Source organism: Heptranchias perlo, unplaced genomic scaffold (genome assembly GCF_035084215.1).
Source record: "Heptranchias perlo isolate sHepPer1 unplaced genomic scaffold, sHepPer1.hap1 HAP1_SCAFFOLD_373, whole genome shotgun sequence".
Taxonomy (NCBI): Eukaryota; Metazoa; Chordata; class Chondrichthyes; order Hexanchiformes; family Hexanchidae; genus Heptranchias; species Heptranchias perlo.
This window is the reverse complement of record NW_027139385.1, coordinates 134,321-155,487: the sequence shown is the minus strand read 5'-3', so window position 1 is coordinate 155,487 and position 21,167 is coordinate 134,321. Positions and strand designations below refer to the sequence as shown.

Sequence of the window (21,167 nt, the reverse complement as noted above, 5' to 3'; positions counted from 1 at the left end):
GAAGCGAAGATTTCTTTTCCTCGACGATACCGGGAGAAGGCGAGGGGTCGTTCTTTCGAGACTGACGCGGTCCGTGGAATCCGGCGCTGGAGCGGGCCTCGGCCCTGCGATCGTCCCTCGTCTTCGCGCTTCTCCTCCCGGGGCCGACGGCCGCTCGCTGCCCCCGGATGACTCCGCTCCGTCCCGCGATGCTGCTGCTCTGCATCGCCTGCGAGTGGGCGGGCGTCCAAGCCAGGCGCGGCATGGGAGGGGCGCAGGGCGCCCAGAACGCCAGCCGCGCGGCGGAGCTGAAGGGAGCTGGGAGGACGGCCGCCAGTGTGGGGGACACCTGCCGCGGCTACTACGATGTGATGGGCCAATACGATCCCCCCTTCAACTGCAGCACCGATACCTACCTGTATTGCTGTGGCAGCTGCCACTACCGCTTCTGCTGTGAATTCCTTTCCTTCAAGCTCGACCAGGGCAGCTGCAACAACTACGACAGCCCCGACTGGGCCAATACCCCACTCACCAGCTCCACCGTCGCCAACCGCGAGGGATACGACCCAGACAAAGACCGCACCAACAGCACAGTTTACATTATCTGCGCTGTGCTGATCATCACTCTGGCTGTCGGCATCACCGTCAAGGTGGCGTTCAAGAAGGCAGCGCAACAGCCTCGAGACATCAACGTCTCCAGGTAATTCACCGTCCGTCCCCAGGTAACTCAGCAACCGTCTCCGGGTAACTCAGCGACCGTCTCCGGGTAACTCACCGTCCGTCTCCGGGTAACTCAGCAACCGTCTCCGGGTAACTCGCCGTCCGTCTCCGGGTAACTCAGCGTCCGTCTCCGGGTAACTCACCGTCCGTCTCCGGGTAACTCACCGTCCGTCTCCGGGTAACTCACCGTCCGTCTCCGGGTAACTCACCGTCCGTCTCCGGGTAACTCGCCGTCCGTCTCCGGGTAACTCAGCAACCGTCTCCGGGTAACTCACCGTCCGTCTCCGGGTAACTCACCGTCCGTCTCCCGGTAACTCACCGTCCGTCTCCCGGTAACTCACCGTCCGTCTCCGGGTAACTCCCCGTCCGTCTCCGGGTAACTCCCCGTCCGTCTCCGGGTAACTCACCGTCCGTCTCCGGGTAACTCCCCGTCCGTCTCCGGGTAACTCACCGTCCGTCTCCGGGTAACTCACCGTCCGTCTCCGGGTAACTCACCGTCCGTCTCCGGGTAACTCACCGTCCGTCTCCCGGTAACTCACCGTCCGTCTCCGGGTAACTCGCCGTCCGTCTCCGGGTAACTCGCCGTCCGTCTCCGGGTAACTCCCGTCCGTCTCCGGGTAACTCACCGTCCGTCTCCGGGTAACTCACCGTCCGTCTCCCGGTAACTCACCGTCCGTCTCCCGGTAACTCCCCGTCCGTCTCCGGGTAACTCAACGTCCGTCTCCGGGTAACTCACCGTCCGTCTCCGGGTAACTCCCCGTCCGTCTCCGGGTAATTCACCGTCCGTCTCCGGGTAACTCACCGTCCGTCTCCGGGTAACTCAGCAACCGTCTCCGGGTAACTCACCGTCCGTCTTCGGGTAACTCACCGTCCGTCTCCGGGTAACTCACCGTCCCTCTCCGGGTAACTCACCGTCCTTCTCCGGGTAACTCACCGTCCGTCTCCGGGTAACTCACCGTCCCTCTCCGGGTAACTCACCGTCCATCTCCAGGTAACTCACCGTCCGTCTTCGGGTAACTCACCGTCCCTCTCCGGGTAACTCACCGTCCGTCTCCAGGTAACTCACCGTCCGTCTCCGGGTAACTCACCGTCCGTCTCCCGGTAACTCACCGTCCGTCTCCCGGTAACTCCCCGTCCGTCTCCGGGTAACTCACCGTCCGTCTCCGGGTAACTCACCGTCCGTCTCCGGGTAACTCCCCGTCCGTCTCCGGGTAATTCACCGTCCGTCTCCGGGTAACTCACCGTCCGTCTCCGGGTAACTCAGCAACCGTCTCCGGGTAACTCACCGTCCGTCTTCGGGTAACTCACCGTCCCTCTCCGGGTAACTCACCGTCCGTCTCCGGGTAACTCACCGTCCGTCTCCGGGTAACTCACCGTCCCTCTCCGGGTAACTCACCGTCCCTCTCCGGGTAACTCACCGTCCCTCTCCGGGTAACTCACCGTCCATCTCCAGGTAACTCACCGTCCGTCTTCGGGTAACTCACCGTCCCTCTCCGGGTAACTCACCGTCCGTCTCCGGGTAACTCACCGTCCCTCTCCGGGTAACTCACCGTCCCTCTCCGGGTAACTCACCGTCCGTCTCCGGGTAACTCACCGTCCCTCTCCGGGTAACTCACCGTCCATCTCCAGGTAACTCACCGTCCGTCTTCGGGTAACTCACCGTCCCTCTCCGGGTAACTCACCGTCCATCTCCAGGTAACTCACCGTCCGTCTCCCGGTAACTCACTGACCGTCTCCAGGTAACTCACCGTCCCTCTCCGGGTAACTCACCGTCCCTCTCCGGGTAACTCACCGTCCATCTCCGGGTAACTCACCGTCCCTCTCCGGGTAACTCACCGTCCCTCTCCGGGTAACTCACCGTCCGTCTCCGGGTAACTCACCGTCCCTCTCCGGGTAACTCACCGTCCGTCTCCGGGTAACTCACCGTCCATCTCCAGGTAACTCACCGTCCGTCTTCGGGTAACTCACCGTCCCTCTCCGGGTAACTCACCGTCCATCTCCAGGTAACTCACCGTCCATCTCCAGGTAACTCACCGTCCGTCTCCCGGTAACTCACTGACCGTCTCCAGGTAACTCGCCGTCCGTCTCCGGGTAACTCACCGTCCGTCTCCGGGTAACTCACCGTCCGTCTCCGGGTCACTCGTCGTCCGTCTCCGGGTAATTCACCGTCCGTCTCCGGGTAACTCACCGTCCATCTCCGGGTAACTCACCGTCCGTCTCCGGGTCACTCGTCGTCCGTCTCCGGGTAATTCACCGTCCGTCTCCAGGTAACTCACCGTCCGTCTCCGGGTCACTCGTCGTCCGTCTCCGGGTAATTCACCGTCCGTCTCCAGGTAACTCACCGTCCGTCTCCGGGTCACTCGTCGTCCGTCTCCGGGTAATTCACCGTCCGTCTCCGGGTAACTCACCGTCCGTCTCCGGGTAACTCGCCGTCCGTCTCCGGGTAACTCACCGTCCATCTCCGGGTAACTCAGCGACCGTCTCCGGGTAACTCACCGTCCCTCTCCGGGTAACTCACCGTCCATCTCCGGGTAACTCACCGTCCGTCTCCGGGTAACTCACCGTCCGTCTCCGGGTAACTCACCGTCCGTCTCTGGGTAACTCACCGTCCGTCTCCGGGTAACTCACCGTCCGTCTCTGGGTAACTCACCGTCCGTCTCCGGGTAACTCCCCGTCCGTCTCCGGGTAACTCACCGTCCGTCTCCGGGTAACTCACCGTCCGTCTCCGGGTAACTCAGCAACCGTCTCCCGGTAACTCACCGTCCGTCTCCGGGTAACTCCCCGTCCGTCTCCGGGTAACTCCTCGTCCGTCTCCGGGTAACTCCTCGTCCGTCTCCGGGTAACTCACCGTCCGTCTCTGGGTAACTCCCCGTCCGTCTCCGGGTAACTCACCGTCCGTCTCCGGGTAACTCACCGTCCGTCTCCGGGTAACTCACCGTCCGTCTCTGGGTAACTCCCCGTTCGTCTCCGGGTAACTCACCGTCCGTCTCCGGGTAACTCACCGTCCGTCTCCGGGTAACTCACCGCCCGTCTCCGGGTCACTCCCCGTCCGTCTCCGGGTAACTCACCGTCCGTCTCCGGGTAACTCCCCGTTCGTCTCCGGGTAACTCACCGTCCGTCTCCGGGTAACTCACCGTCCGTCTCTGGGTAACTCCCCATTCGTCTCCGGGTAACTCAGCGACCGTCTCCGGGTAACTCACCTTCCGTCTCCGGGTAACTCACCGTCCGTCTCCGGGTAATTCACCGTCCGTCTCCGGGTAACTCACCGTCCGTCTCCGGGTAACTCAGCAACCGTCTCCGGGTAACTCACCGTCCGTCTCCGGGTAACTCAGCGACCGTCTCCGGGTAACTCACCGTCCGTCTCCGGGTAACTCACCGTCCGTCTCCGGGTAACTCAGCGACCGTCTCTGGGTAACTCCCCGTCCGTCTCCGGGTAACTCCCCGTCCGTCTCCGGGTAACTCACCGTCCGTCTCCGGGTAACTCACCGTCCGTCTCCGGGTAACTCCCCGTCCGTCTCCGAGTAACTCAGCAACCGTCTCCGGGTAACTCACCGTCCGTCTCCGGGTAACTCAGCGACCGTCTCCGGGTAACTCACCGTCCGTCTCCGGGTAACTCACCGTCCGTCTCCGGGTAACTCAGCGACCGTCTCCGGGTAACTCACCGTCCGTCTCCGGGTAACTCAGCGACCGTCTCCGGGTAACTCACCGTCCGTCTCCGGGTAACTCACCGTCCGTCTCCGGGTAACTCAGCGACCGTCTCCGGGTAACTCACCGTCCGTCTCCGGGTAACTCAGCGACCGTCTCCGGGTAACTCCCCGTCCGTCTCCGGGTAACTCACCGTCCGTCTCCGGGTAACTCCCCGTCCGTCTCCGGGTAACTCCCCGTCCGTCTCCGGGTAACTCACCGTCCGTCTCCGGGTAACTCACCGTCCGTCTCCGGGTAACTCACCGTCCGTCTCCGGGTAACTCACCGTCCGTCTCCGGGTAACTCACCGTCCGTCTACCTTGCTCACCGTGTCTCCCTGTTGTCTCTCTCCCTCTCTTTGCCGGCCCAGGGCTTTGGTGGACATACTGCGACACCAGGCCGTCTCGATGCCGCAGCCCGAGAGGAACAACCTGACTGCTGCGGACTCGACAGCCACACAGGACGACCCCAGCTCTCACCCCGCCAAGACCCAGTACACTCCCGTCAAGACGGCCAAAACCAATCCCGGTAAGCTGAATGCTCGTGTCAATCGGAAAATGAATTTCAATACAGGTACGAGATGGTTCGTTTTGGTCGGAGGAATAAGGAGGTCTCATACTGATTGGATGATAAGAGTCTAAATGGGGGAGAGGAGCAGAGGGATCTGGGGGTACAGATACACAAATCACTAAAAGTAACAACGCAGGTTAATAAGGCTGTAAAAAAGGCAAATCAAGCACTGGGGTTCATTTCCAGAGAGATAGAATTGAAAAGCAGAGAAGTCATGTTAAACTTGTATAGAATCCTGGTTAGACCACACTTGGAGCACTGTGCACAGTTCTGGTCTCCGTATACCTTGGTTAGAGGGAGCTTTACTCTGTATCTAACCCTGTACCTGCCCTGGGAGTGTTTGATGGGACAGTGTAGAGGGAGCTTTACTCTGTATCTAACCCTGTACCTGCCCTGGGAGTGTTTGATGGGACAGTGTAGAGGGAGCTTTACTCTGTATCTAACCCTGTACCTGTCCTGCGAGTGTTTGATGGGACAGTGTAGAGGGAGCTTTACTCTGTATCTAACCCTGTACCTGCCCTGGGAGTGTTTGATGGGACAGTGTAGAGGGAGCTTTACTCTGTATCTAACCCTGTACCTGCCCTGGGAGTGTTTGATGGGACAGTGTAGAGGGAGCTTTACTCTGTATCTAATCCTGTACCTGCCCTGGGAGTGTTTGATGGGACAGTGTAGAGGGAGCTTTACTCTGTATCTAACCCTGTACCTGCCCTGGGAGTGTTTGACGGGACAGTGTAGAGGGAGCTTTACTCTGTATCTAACCCTGTACCTGCCCTGGGAGTGTTTGATGGGACAGTGCAGAGGGAGCTTTACTCTCTATCTAACCCTGTACCTGCCCTGGGAGTGTTTGATGGGACAGTGTAGAGGGAGCTTTACTCTGTATCTAACCCTGTACCTGTCCCTGGGAGTGTTTGACGGGACAGTGTAGAGGGAGCTTTACTCTGTATCAAACCCTGTACCTGCCCTGGGAGTGTTTGATGGGACAGTGTAGAGGGAGCTTTGCTCTGTATCTAACCCTGTACCTGCCCTGGGAGTGTTTGATGGGACAGTGTAGAGGGAGCTTTAATCTGTATCTAACCCTGTACCTGTCCCTGGGAGTGTTTGATGGGACAGTGTAGAGGGAGCTTTAATCTGTATCTAACCCTGTACCTGACCCTGGTAGTGTTTGATGGGACAGTGTAGAGGGAGCTTTACTCTGTATCTAACCCTGTACCTGCCCTGGGAGTGTTTGATGGGACAGTGTAGAAGGAGCTTTACTCTGTGTCTAACCCTGTACCTGACCCTGGGAGTGTTTGATGGGACAGTGTAGAGGGAGCTTTACTCTGTATCTAACCCTGTACCTGACCCTGGTAGTGTTTGATGGGACAGTGTAGAGGGAGCTTTACTCTGTATCTAACCCTGTACCTGCCCTGGGAGTGTTTGATGGGACAGTGTAGAGGGAGCTTTACTCTGTATCTAACCCTGTACCTGTCCCTGGGAGTGTTTGACGGGACAGTGTAGAGGGAGCTTTACTCTGTATCTAACCCTGTACCTGTCCCTGGGAGTGTTTGATGGGACAGTGTAGAGGGAGCTTTACTCTGTATCTAACCCTGTACCTGACCCTGGGAGTGTTTGATGGGACAGTGTAGAGGGAGCTTTACTCTGTATCTAACCCTGTACCTGCCCTGGGAGTGTTTGATGGGACAGTGTAGAGGGAGCTTTACTCTGTATCTAACCCTGTACCTGCCCTGGGAGTGTTTGATGGGACAGTGTAGAGGGAGCTTTACTCTGTATCTAACCCTGTACCTGCCCTGGGAGTGTTTGATGGGACAGTGTAGAGGGAGCTTTACTCTGTATCTAACCCTGTACCTGCCCTGGGAGTGTTTGATGGGACAGTGTAGAGGGAGCTTTACTCTGTATCTCACCCTGTACCTGCCCTGGGAGTGTTTGATGGGACAGTGTAGAGGGAGCTTTACTCTGTATCTAACCCTGTACCTGTCCCTGGGAGTGTTTGACGGGACAGTGTAGAGGGAGCTTTACTCTGTATCTAACCCTGTACCTGCCCTGGGAGTGTTTGATGGGACAGTGTAGAGGGAGCTTTACTCTGTATCTAACCCTGCACCTGCCCTGGGAGTGTTTGATGGGACAGTGTAGAGGGAGCTTTAGTCTGTATCTAACCCTGCACCTGCCCTGGGAGTGTTTGATGGGACAGTGTAGAGGGAGCTTTACTCTGTATCTAACCCTGTACCTGTCCCTGGGAGTGTTTGACGGGACAGTGTAGAGGGAGCTTTACTCTGTATCTAACCCTGTACCTGCCCTGGGAGTGTTTGACGGGACAGTGTAGAGGGAGCTTTACTCTGTATCTAACCCTGTACCTGCCCTGGGAGTGTTTGATGGGACAGTGTAGAGGGAGCTTTACTCTGTATCTAACCCTGTACCTGCCCTGGGAGTGTTTGACGGGACAGTGTAGAGGGAGCTTTACTCTGTATCTAACCCTGTACCTGTCCCTGGGAGTGTTTGACGGGACAGTGTAGAAGGAGCTTTACTCTGTGTCTAACCCGTGCTCACCCTTTGCTGCCTGCATTCAATGGGGTAAGCAGCCCTTTTAAACCGTCCTAGGCCAAGGCTTCCATGACAGTCAAGGCCCGGAAATTACTTGAGCTATTTTCACAGAAACAGATCACACAACACCTCTTGAATATATAAAAAAGACAACAGGAGGGAACATGTGATGAATAATATATGAACCCAGCACCCAGAAAATGAATAAATTTGGCTTTTAGGGAAGGTATCTCTTGAGTGAATATGCTCTGTTGCTATAGCAACCTCTTAGGCGAGAAAGCCTGAGAGACCTCATGGTGCTTTCTGGAAATGGGATTCCCCCTTCTGTTAACCCATCAGTGCCCAAAGGGATTGGCATGGTGTCGGTCGCTAAATTATCTCATCCTTTTTGAGGAGGTTTGAAGAGATCTGAACTTACAGAGGAATTTACAGCATGGAAACAGGCCATTCGGCCCAACAGGTCTATCCCGGTGTTTATGCTCCACACGAGCCTCCTCCCTCCCTACTCCATCTCACCCTATCCCCCTATCCTTCTATTCCTTTCTCCCTCATGTGTTTATCCAGCTTCCCCTTAAATCCATCCACACTATTCACCTCAACTACTCCTTGTGGGAGCGAGTTCCACATTCTCACCACTCTCTGGGGAAAGAAGTTTCTCCTGAATTCCCGATTGGATTTATTACTGACTATCTTATATTTATGGCCCCCAGTTCTGGTCTCCCCCACAAGTGGAAACATCTTCTCTACGTCTACCCTATTGAACCCTTTCATAATCTTAAAGACCTCGATCAGGTCACCCCTCAGTCTGCTCTTTTCTAGAGAAAAGAGCTCCAGTCTGTTCAGTCTTTCCTAATAGGTCGAACCTCTCAGTTCTGGTATCATCCTTGTGAATCTTTTTTGCACCTTCTCCAGTGCCTCGATATCCTTTTTATAATATGGAGACCAGAACTGGACACAGTGCTCCAAGTGTGGTCTAACCAAGGTATATGGAGACCAGAACTGTGCACAGTGCTCCAAGTGTGGTCTAACCAAGGTATATGGAGACCAGAACTGTGCACAGTGCTCCAAGTGTGGTCTAACCAAGGTATATGGAGACCAGAACTGTGCACAGTGCTCCAAGTGTGGTCTAACCAAGGTATATGGAGACCAGAACTGTGCACAGTGCTCCAAGTGTGGTCTAACCAAGGTATATGGAGACCAGAACTGTGCACAGTGCTCCAAGTGTGGTCTAACCAAGGTATATGGAGACCAGAACTGTCCCAGTGCTCCAAGTGTGGTCTAACCAAGGTATGTGGAGACCAGAACCCTGCACAGTGCTCCAAGTGTGGTCTAACCAAGGTATATGGAGACCAGAACTGTGCACAGTGCTCCAAGTGTGGTCTAACCAAGGTATATGGAGACCAGAACTGTGCACAGTGCTCCAAGTGTGGTCTAACCAAGGTATATGGAGACCAGAACTGTGCACAGTGCTCCAAGTGTGGTCTAACCAAGGTATATGGAGACCAGAACTGTGCACAGTGCTCCAAGTGTGGTCTAACCAAGGTATGTGGAGACCAGAACCCTGCACAGTGCTCCAAGTGTGGTCTAACCAAGGTATATGGAGACCAGAACTGTGCACAGTGCTCCAAGTGTGGTCTAACCAAGGTATATGGAGACCAGAACTGTGCACAGTGCTCCAAGTGTGGTCTAACCAAGGTATATGGAGACCAGAACTGTGCACAGTGCTCCAAGTGTGGTCTAACCAAGGTATATGGAGACCAGAACTGTGCACAGTTCTCCTAGTGTCGTCTAACCAAGGTATATGGAGACCAGAACTGTGCACAGTGCTCCAAGTGTGGTCTAACCAAGGTTCTATACAAGTTTAACATAACTTCTCTGCTTTTCAATTCTATCCCTCTTGAAATGAACCCCAGTGCTTGATTTGCCATTTCTATGGCCTTATCAAGCAGTTCTCGGGTTCCTTCCAGCTCTCTACCTCTACACCCCCGATTCCCATCGCTCCACAATTGGCGGCCATGCCTTCAGCTGCCTGGGCCCTGAGCTCTGGAATTCCCTCCCTGAACCTCTCCCCCTCTCTCTCCTCCTTTAAGACGCTCCTTAAAATTTACGAAACTTTTGGTCACCTGTCCTAATATCTCCTTCGTGGCTCGGACTCGAATGTTTGGTTGATGTGCATCGGAAAAGGAGGAGGCCCATTCAGCCCCCCCGAGCCTGTTACTATAGGAACAGGAGGAGGCCCATTCAGCCCCTCGAGCCTGTTACTATAGGAACAGGAGGAGGCCCATTCAGCCCCTCGAGCCAGTTACTATAGGAACAGGAGGAGGCCCATTCGGCCCCTCGAGCCTGTTACTATAGGAACAGGAGGAGGCCCATTCAGCCCCTCGGGCCTGTTACTATAGGAACAGGAGGAGGCCCATTCGGCCCCTCGAGCCTGTTACTATAGGAACAGGAGGAGGCCCATTCGGCCGCTCGAGCCTGTTACTATAGGAACAGGAGGAGGCCCATTCAGCCCCCCTCGAGCCTGTTCTGCTCCGATCATGGCTGATCTGTATCTTAATTCCATTACCTACCTGGGTTCCCTGTTCCTTGATACCCTCGCCGAACAAAAATGATTTATTCTCAGTTTTGAAAGCTCCAACTGTCCCCCAGCATCCACGACCTTTTTCGGGGGGGAGAGAGTTCCAGATTTCCACTCCCCTTTGTGTGATGAAATGCTTCCTGACATCACCCCTGAACGGCCTGGCTCTAATTTTAAGGTTCTGGATTGCCCCCCAGTTCTGGACTCCCCCCACCAGAGGAAATAGTTTCTCTCCATCGACCCTATCGAATCCTTTAATCATCTTAAACCCCTCGATTGGATTAATGCTCCTTTGAAATGCCTTGGGGGTCGTTCAGCACGTTAAAAGGCGCTGTGTGAAATTGGGGTTGGGGCTGTGTTGTTTCCTGGCTGGCTCCAAACAGCCTTAAAAAGTGTTCCCGAACTCTAAACCCTCTCCCCCAGCCCCTCAGATCAGCTTTGGAAGTTGCTGCACCCTCTCTGAATCTCTCACTTTAACGTCCTCTCTCGTCTTTCCCCAAACTCACTCCCTCTGCTCCCCCTTCCAATAGTGGGCCGTGGGCTCCGAGAGGGGCAGACGGGGCCCTCGGTTTAACGTCTCATCCGAAAGACGGCACCTCCGACAGTGCAGCACTCCCTCAGTACTGGCACCGGGGAGTGTGGGCCTGGATTATGGGGCTCGAGTCCAAGAGTATATCCATCTCCCTCCGACAGTGCAGCACTCCCTCAGTACTGGGACCGGGGAGTGTGGGCCTGGATTATGGGGCTCGAGTCCTGGAGTATATCCATCTACCTCCGACAGTGCAGCACTCCCTCAGTACTGGCACCGGGGAGTGTGGGCCTGGATTATGGGGCTCGAGTCCTGGAGTATATCCATCTACCTCCGACAGTGCAGCACTCCCTCAGTACTGGCAGCGGGGAGTGTGGGCCTGGATTATGGGGCTCAAGGACTCAGCTGTGAGAGGTGAGGGGTGATGGGTGAGGCGGGGGAGCCCGTTATGGTCAGTGATGTCCTCTGACTGATTCTCTCGCTCTGCCTTTACTTCCAGGTAACACTCACCACAATTTCATGCATCAACCCATGAACAGTCCAACACATGGAGGGACGCTACCCCTCGGTGAGTTCGAGCAGTTGCCTGACAAAGCCCCCATTATACCGAACCCTCGGTTAAAACACTCCCGGTAATATCCCTCACACCCCCTCCACCCCGGTTAAAACGCTCTCCGTTATACCCCTCACCCCCAGTATAAACCCCTCCGTTATAACACTCTCCGTTATACCCCACACCCCCAGTATAAACCCCTCTGTTATAACACTCTCCGTTATACCCCACACTCCCAGTATAAACCCCTCCGTTATAACACTCTCCGTTATACCCCACACCCCCAGTATAAACCCCTCTGTTATAACACTCTCCATTATACCCCACACTCCCAGTATAAACCCCTCCGTTATAACACTCTCCGTTATACCCCACACTCCCAGTATAAACCCCTCCGTTATAACACTCTCCGTTATACCCCACACCCCCAGTATAAACCCCTCCGTTATAACACTCTCCGTTATACCCCACACCCCCAGTATAAACCCCTCCGTTATAACACTCTCCGTTATACCCCACACCCCCAGTTTAAACCCCTCCATTATAACACTCTCCGTTATACCCCACATTCCCAGTATAAACCCCTCCGTTATAACACTCTCCGTTATACCCCACACTCCCAGTATAAACCACTCCGTTATAACACTCTCCGTTATACCCCACACCCCCAGAAAAACCCCTCCGTTATAACACTCTCCGTTATACCCCTCACCCCCAGTATAAACCAGTCCGTTATAACACTCTCCGTTATACCCCACACCCCCAGTATAAACCCCTCTGTTATAACACTCTCCGTTATACCCCACACCCCCAGTATAAACCCCTCCGTTATAACACTCTCCGTTATACCCCACACCCCCAGTATAAACCCCTCCGTTAAAACACTCTCCGTTATACCCCTCACCCCCAGTATAAACCCCTCCGTTAAAACACTCTCCGTTATACCCCACACTCCCAGTATAAACCCCTCCGTTATAACACTCTCCGTTATACACCACACCCCCAGTATAAACCCCTCCGTTATAACACTCTCCGTTATACCCCACACTCCCAGTATAAACCGCTCCGTTATAACACTCTCCGTTATACCCCACACCCCCAGTATAAACCCCTCCGTTATAACACTCTCCGTTATACCCCACACCCCCAGTATAAACCGCTCCGTTATAACACTCTCCGTTATACCCCACACTCCCAGTATAAACCCCTCCGTTATAACACTCTCCGTTATACCCCACACTCCCAGTATAAACCCCTCCGTTAAAACACTCTCCGTTATACCCCTCACCCCCAGTATAAACCCCTCCGTTAAAACACTCTCCGTTATACCCCTCACCCCCAGTATAAACCCCTCCGTTATAACACTCTCCGTTATACCCCACACCCCCAGTATAAACCCCTCCGTTATAATACTCTCCGTTATACCCCACACCCCCAGTATAAACCCCTCCGTTATAACACTCTCCGTTATACCCCACACCCCCAGTATAAACCCCTCCGTTATAACACTCTCCGTTATACCCCACACTCCCAGTATAAACCCCTCCGTTATTACACTCTCCGTTATACCCCACACCCCCAGTATAAACCCCTCCGTTAAAACACTCTCCGTTATACCCCACACCCCCAGTATAAACCCCTCCGTTATAACACTCTCCGTTATACCCCTCACCCCCAGTATAAACCCCTCCGTTATAACACTCTCCGTTATACCCCACACCCCCAGTATAAACCCCTCCGTTATAACACTCTCCGTTATACCCCACACCCCCAGTATAAACCCCTCCGTTATAACACTCTCCGTTATACCCCACACTCCCAGTATAAACCCCTCCGTTATAACACTCTCCGTTATACCCCACACCCCCAGTATAAACCCCTCCGTTATAACACTCTCCGTTATACCCCTCACCCCCAGTATAAACCCCTCCGTTATAATACTCTCCGTTATACCCCTCACTCCCAGTATAAACCCCTCCGTTATAACACTCTCCGTTATACCCCACACTCCCAGTATAAACCCCTCCGTTATAACACTCTCCGTTATACCCCACACCCCCAGTATAAACCCCTCCGTTATAACACTCTCCGTTATACCCCACACCCCCAGTATAAACCCCTCCGTTATAACACTCTCCGTTATACCCCACACCCCCAGTATAAACCCCTCCGTTATAACACTCTCCGTTATACCCCACACCCCCAGTATAAACCCCTCCGTTATAACACTCTCCGTTATACCCCACACCCCCAGTATAAACCCCTCCGTTATAACACTCTCCGTTATACCCCTCACCCCCAGTATAAACCCCTCCGTTATAACACTCTCCGTTATACCCCTCACTCCCAGTATAAACCCCTCCGTTATAACACTCTCCGTTATACCCCTCACCCCCAGTATAAACCCCTCCGTTATAACACTCTCCGTTATACCCCTCACTCCCAGTATAAACCCCTCCGTTATAACACTCTCCGTTATACCCCACACTCTCAGTATAAACCCCTCCGTTATAACACTCTCCGTTATACCCCACACCCCCAGTATAAACCCCTCCGTTATAACACTCTCCGTTATACCCCACACCCCCAGTATAAACCCCTCCGTTATAACACTCTCCGTTATACCCCACACCCCCAGTATAAACCCCTCCGTTATAACACTCTCCGTTATACCCCTCACCCCCAGTATAAACCCCTCCGTTATAACACTCTCCGTTATACCCCACACCCCCAGTATAAACCCCTCCGTTATAACACTCTCCGTTATACCCCACACTCCCAGTATAAACCCCTCCGTGAAAACACTCTCCGTTATACAACACACCCCCAGTATAAACCCCTCTGTTATTACACTCTCCGTGATATCCTCCACTCACTGTGGGTTATACGGCCTTCTCAGGCCTGGATTAATGGGGCCAATGTTTAAAAAATGCACAGATAAACAGATGGGATGGATTGACCTCTGTTTCGCAGTGTCATTGATTGCCCTGAGCTCCTGTACAAACTCATTACCTTCCATCCATTGGACTGTGAACTGATGGATTTCACTTCAAGGCACTCCATGGGACTGTGTTTGCTCAGGCATCAAGTGCAATTCTTCTGACAAAAGAGACTTTTTCATCTCTCAGGCTCTCGACACTATTATCATCTTAAAACACTTCACAATCAACAATTAAAGCAAACAGAAGCCAGGGGCACCAGATTTCAACACCTATTGGAGGGGATTAACCCTCTCACCCACCTCTCCCCATTTACACTCAGACATCGGGCAGCCTGTTCCCTATCGGAGGGGGATTAACCCTCTCACCCACCTCTCCCCATTTACACTCAGACACCGGGCAGCCTATTCCCTATCGGAGGGGATTAACCCTCTCACCCACCTCTCCCCATTTACACTCAGACACCGGGCAGCCTGTTCCCTATCGGAGGGGGATTAACCCTCTCACCCACCTCTCCCCATTTACACTCAGACACCGGGCAGCCTGTTCCCTATCGGAGGGGATTAACCCTCTCACCCACCTCTCCCCATTTACACTCAGACACCGGGCAGCCTGTTCCCTATCGGAGGGGGATTAACCCTCTCACCCACCTCTCCCCATTTACACTCAGACACCGGGCAGCCTATTCCCTATCGGAGGGGGATTAACCCTCTCACCCACCTCTCCCCATTTACACTCAGACACCGGGCAGCCTGTTCCCTATCGGAGGGGGATTAACCCTCTCACCCACCTCTCCCCATTTACACTCAGACACCGGGCAGCCTGTTCCCTATCGGAGGGGGATTAACCCTCTCACCCACCTCTCCCCATTTACACTCAGACACCGGGCAGCCTGTTCCCTATCGGAGGGGGATTAACCCTCTCACCCACCTCTCCCCATTTACACTCAGACACCGGGCAGCCTGTTCCCTATCGGAGGGGGATTAACCCTCTCACCCACCTCTCCCCATTTACACTCAGACACCGGGCAGCCTGTTCCCCTATAGGAGGGGGATTAACCCTCTCACCCACCTCTCCCCATTTACACTCAGACACCGGGCAGCCTGTTCCCTATCGGAGGGGGATTAACCCTCTCACCCACCTCTCCCCATTTACACTCAGACACCGGGCAGCCTGTTCCCTATCGGAGGGGGATTAACCCTCTCACCCACCTCTCCCCATTTACACTCAGACACCGGGCAGCCTGTTCCCTATCGGAGGGGGATTAACCCTCTCACCCACCTCTCCCCCCACTTACGTTTGGGGTCCTGTCCCCGTGTCCGTCCCTCTAACCCTTCCTCCGTCTGTCTTGCCCCTAGATCGATCCCGGATCAACAATCTGAACCTTCAGACCCTGTGCTCCAGACAAAATGCCCTCCTCACCTCTCGGTCCTATCACAACCTCTCCCACCTGCCTCCCTCCTACGAATCGACAATGAAAAGTGAACTCAACAGATATTCGTCCCTGAAAAGGCTGGGTAAGGCTGTAGAGGATGCTGGGAATGGGGTACATGTACAATGCATGCTGGGAATGGGGTACGTGTACAAAGCATGCTGGGATTGGTGTACACATACAAAGCATGCTGGGACTGGGGTACAGGTATAAAGCATGCTGGGACTGGGGTACACATACAAAGCATGCTGGGACTGGGGTACACGTACAAAGCATGTTGGGATTGGGGTACATGTACAAAGCATGCTGGGAATGGGGTACATGTACAAAGCATGCTGGGACTGGGGTACACGTACAAAGCATGCTGGGACTGAGTTACATGTGCAAAGCATGCTGGGATTGGTGTACACATACAAAGCATGCTGGGACTGGGGTACATGTACAAAGCATGCTGGGACTGGGGTACATGTACAAAGCATGCTGGGATTGGGGTGCATGTACAAAGCATGTTGGGATTGGGGTGCATGTACAAAGCATGCTGGGATTGGGGTACATGTACAAAGCATGCTGGGATTGGGGTGCATGTACAAAGCATGTTGGGATTGGGGTACATGTACAAAGCATGCTGGGACTGGGGTACACGTACAAAGCATGCTGGGACTGGGGTACATGTACAAAGCATGCTGGGACTGAGGAACATGTACAAAGCTTGCTGGGAATGGGGTACATGTACAAAGCATGCTGGGAATGGGGTACATGTACAAAGCATGCTGGGATTGGGGTACATGTACAAAGGATGCTGGGAATGGGGTACATGTACAAAGCATGCTGGGACTGTGGTACACGTACAAAGCATGCTGGTAATGGGGTACATGTACAAAGCATGCTGGGACTGGGGTACATGTACAAAGCATGCTGGGACTGGGGTACATGTACAAAGCATGTTGGGACTGGGGTACATGTACAAAGCATGCTGGGACCGGGGTACACGTACAAAGCATGCTGGGACTGGGGTACATGTACAAAGCATGCTGGGACTGGGGTACATGTACAAAGCATGCTGGGACTGGGGTACACGTACAAAGCATGCTGGGACTGGGGTACATGTACAAAGCATGCTGGGACCGGGGTACACGTACAAAGCATGCTGGGACTGGGGTACATGTACAAAGCATGCTGGGACCGGGGTACACGTACAAAGCATTCTGGGATTGGGGTACATGTACAAAGCATTCTGGGATTGGGGTACATGTACAAAGCATTCTGGGATTGGGGTACATGTACAAAGCATGCTGGGACCGGGGTACATGTACAAAGCATTCTGGGATTGGGGTACATGTACAAAGCATTCTGGGACCAGGGTACAGGTACAAAGTATGCTGGGATTGGGGTACATGTACAAAGCATGCTGGGACCAGGGTACATGTACAAAGCATGCTGGGACCGGGGTACATGTACAAAGCATGCTGGGACCGGGGTACAAGTACAAAGCATGCTGGGACTGAGGTACACGTACAAAGCATGCTGGGACTGGGGTACATGTACAAAGCATGCTGGGACTGGGGTACACGTACAAAGCATGCTGGGACCGGGGTACACGTACAAAGCATGCTGGGACTGAGGTACACGTACAAAGCATGCTGGGACTGGGGTACATGTACAAAGCATGCTGGGACTGGGGTACACGTACAAAGCATGCTGTGACTGGGGTACATGTACAAAGCATGCTGGGACTGGGGTACATGTACAAAGCATGCTGGGACCAGGGTACATGTACAAAGCATGCTGGGACTGGGGTACATGTACAAAGCATGCTGGGACCGGGGTACATGTACAAAGCATGCTGGGACCGGGGTACACGTACAAAACATGCTGGGACTGGGGTACATGTACAAAGCATGCTGGGACTGGGGTACATGTACAAAGCATGCTGGGACCGGGGTACACGTACAAAGCATGCTGGGACTGGGGTACACGTACAAAGCATGCTGGGGCCAGGGTACAGGTACAAAGCATTCTGGGATTGGGGTACATGTACAAAGCATGCTGGGACCGGGGTACACGTACAAAGCATGCTGGGACCGGGGTACAGGTACAAAGCATGCTGGGATTGGGGTACATGTACAAAGCATGCTGGGACCGGGGTACATGTACAAAGCATGCTGGGACTGGGGTACACGTACAAAGCATGCTGGGACCGGGGTACATGTACAAAGCATGCTGGGATTGGGGTACATGTACAAAGCATGCTGGGACCGTGGTACATGTACAAAGTATGCTGGGACTGGGGTACAGGTACAAAGCATGCTGGGATTGGGGTACATGTACAAAGCATGCTGGGACCGTGGTACATGTACAAAGCATGCTGGGACTGGGGTACATGTACAAAGCATGCTGGGACCGGGGTACATGTACAAAGCATGCTGGGACTGGGGTACACGTACAAAGCATGCTGGGACTGGGGTACATGTACAAAGCATGCTGGGACTGGGGTACACGTACAAAGCATGCTGGGACTGGGGTACATGTACAAAGCATGCTGGGACTGGGGTACATGTACAAAGCATGCTGGGACTGGGGTACATGTACAAAGCATGCTGGGACTGGGGTACATGTACAAAGCATGCTGGGACCGGGGTACACGTACAAAGCATGCTGGGACCAGGGTACAGGTACAAAGCATGCTGGGATTGGTGTACATGTACAAAGCATGCTGGGACCGGGGTACATGTACAAAGCATGCTGGGACTGGGGTACACGTACAAAGCATGCTGGGACCGTGGTACATGTACAAAGCATGCTGGGACTGGGGTACATGTACAAAGCATGCTGGGACCTGGGTACATGTACAAAGCATGCTGGGACTGGGGTACACGTACAAAGCATGCTGGGACTGGGGTACATGTACAAAGCATGCTGGGACTGGGGTACACGTACAAAGCATGCTGGGACTGGGGTACATGTACAAAGCATGCTGGGACTGGGGTACACGTACAAAGCATGCTGGGACTGGGGTACATGTACAAAGCATTCTGGGATTGGGGTACAGGTACAAAGCATTCTGGGATTGGGGTACAGGTACAAAGCATGCTGGGACTGGGGTACATGTACAAAGCATTCTGGGATTGGAGTACATGTACAAAGCATGCTGGGACCGGGGTACATGTACAAAGCATGCTGGGACTGGGGTACATGTACAAAGCATGCTGGGATTGGTGTACATGTACAAAGCATGCTGGGACTGGGGTACACGTACAAAGCATTCTGGGATTGGGGTACAGGTACAAAGCATGCTGGGACTGGGGTACATGTACAAAGCATGCTGGGACTGGGGTACATGTACAAAGCATGCTGGGACTGGGGTACATGTACAAAGCATGCTGGGACCGGGGTACATGTACAAAGCATGCTGGGATTGGGGTACATGTACAAAGCATGCTGGGACTGGGGTACATGTACAAAGCATGCTGGGACCGTGGTACATGTACAAAGCATGCTGGGACTGGGGTACATGTACAAAGCATGCTGGGACTGGGGTACATGTACAAAGCATGCTGGGACCGGGGTACATGTACAAAGCATGCTGGGATTGGTGTACATGTACAAAGCATGCTGGGATTGGTGTACATGTACAAAGCATGCTGGGATTGGTGTACATGTACAAAGCATGCTGGGATTGGTGTACATGTACAAAGCATGCTGGGACCGGGGTACATGTACAAAGCATGCTGGGATTGGTGTACACGTACAAAGCATGCTGGGACTGGGGTACATGTACAAAGAATGCTGGGATTGGTGTACATGTACAAAGCATGCTGGGATTGGTGTACATGTCCGCCTGGGTTATGGGGACCGAATCTCTGGAGTGCGGCTCGAACCCTCGACCGTCTGAGGAGGAGTAACCGAGGTACGGGCAGAGTTTGTAATGTAATCTGTTTCTCTCCACTCTCCCTCACCCTCCCTCCCTCTGTCTCTCACCCTCCCCCTCTCGCTCTCACCCTCCCCCTCTCGCTCTCACCCTCCCTCTCTCTCTCTCACCCTCCCTCTCTCTCTCTCACCCTCCCTCACTTTCTCCCTTTCTTCCTCACCCTCCCTCTCCACTCTCACCCTCCCTCCCTCTCTCCCCCCTCTCTCTCCCCTCCACCTCTCTCCCCCTCTTCCTCTCTCTCCCCCTCCTCCTCTCTCCCCATCCCCCCTCTCATTCTCTCACTCTTCCCTCCTCTCTCTCCCCCTCCTTCACTCGCTCCCTCCCCTCCTTTTCTCTCTCCACCTCCTCCTTTCCCTCCCCCACCTCCTCACTCACCCCCTCCTTCTCTCTCCACTCCTGCTTTCTCTCCTCTCTCTCTCTCTACCTCCCCTTCCCCTCTCTCTCCCTACCTTCCCGTCTCTCCCTTCCCTCCCTCCACCTCTCTCTCTCACTCTCCTCGCTCACTCTCTCTCGTTCCCCTCTCTCTCCCCCACTCCCCTTCTCTATTCCTCCCTCTCCCCTCTCTCTCTCCCCTCCCCTCTCTCCCTCCACTCCTGCTCTCTGTCCCCAATCTCTCTACCCCACTACTTCCCCTCTCTCCCTTCCCCTCTCTCGCCATTCATTCCTCCTCTCCCTCCCTTCTCTCTCCCTCTCCACTCTCACTCCCTCCCCTCCCCTCTCTCTCCCTCCCCTCTTTCTCTCCTTCCCTTACCCTCCCTCCCTCCCCTCCCCCTCTCACCACCTCACTCTCTTCCACCTCCCCCCTCCTTCTCTCCCCCCTCTCTCTCCCTCCCCCTCTCTCTCTCCCCCCTTCTCTCTCTCTCCATCCTCTCTCTGTTCCTTCCCTCCTCATCTCCCTCCCTCTCTCCCTCTCCCCTCTCTCTCCCCCTCTCTCGCTCCTCTCTCTCCCTCTCCCCTCCTCTCTCTCCCTCCCTCTCTCTCCCTCTCCCCTCCTCTCTCTCCCTCCTCTCTCTCTCTCTCTCACTCCCCTCTCTCTCTCTCTCTCTCTCACTCACCCCTCTCTCTCTGACTCCCCACTCTCTCACTCCCCTCTCTCCCTCCTCCCTCCCTCTCTCCCTCCCCCCTCTCTCTCACTCCCCTCTCTCTCACCCTCTCCCTCCCTCACACCCCTCTCTCTCACTCCACTCTCTTCGTCTCTCTCCCCCCCTCCTCTCTCCCCCCTCTCTCTCTCCCCCTCCCTCTCTCTCACTCCCCACTCTATCTCTTTCCCCCTCTCTTTCTCCCCATCTCTCTCTACCTTCCCCTTTCTCTCACCCCCTCCTCTCTCCCTCTCCCTCACTCTCCCCTTCCTCTCTCTCTCCCTCCCCTCCTCCTCTCCCTCCCCTCTCTCCCTCTCCACTCTTTCCATCCTCTCTCCTTCTCCCCCTCTCTATACGTCCTCTTCCCCTCTCTCTCCCTCCTTTCCCCTCTCTCCCTCCTTTCCCCTCTCTCCCTCCCCTCCCTCTCTCTCCCCTTCTTCTCTCTCTCCCTCCCCTCCCTCTCACTCCCCACCCTCTCCCTTCCGTTCTCTCTTTCTCCCCCCTCTCTCTCTACCTTCCCCTTTCGCCCTCTCCCCACTCTCGACCCCTCTCTCTCTCCCTCTATCTCTCTCCCCTCCTCTCACTCTCCCTCTCTCCCCTTCCTCTCTCTCTCTCCCTCCCCTCCTCCTCTCCCTCCC

The 21,167-nt window shown here is 54.5% G+C and overlaps 1 protein-coding gene across 1 annotated transcript in view; it reads left to right on the top strand.

The window, feature by feature from the left end:
- Positions 1-242: 242 nt before the first annotated feature.
- Positions 243-21,167, top strand: part of LOC137311624 (protein shisa-6-like) — a 21,855-nt gene continuing 930 nt past the window's right edge. The window contains exons 1-3 of the mRNA XM_067978727.1: positions 243-679; positions 4,754-4,956; positions 15,449-15,607. Coding sequence (XP_067834828.1) covers positions 243-679; positions 4,754-4,956; positions 15,449-15,607 — 799 coding nt within the window. The remainder of the gene's footprint in view (positions 680-4,753; positions 4,957-15,448; positions 15,608-21,167) is intronic.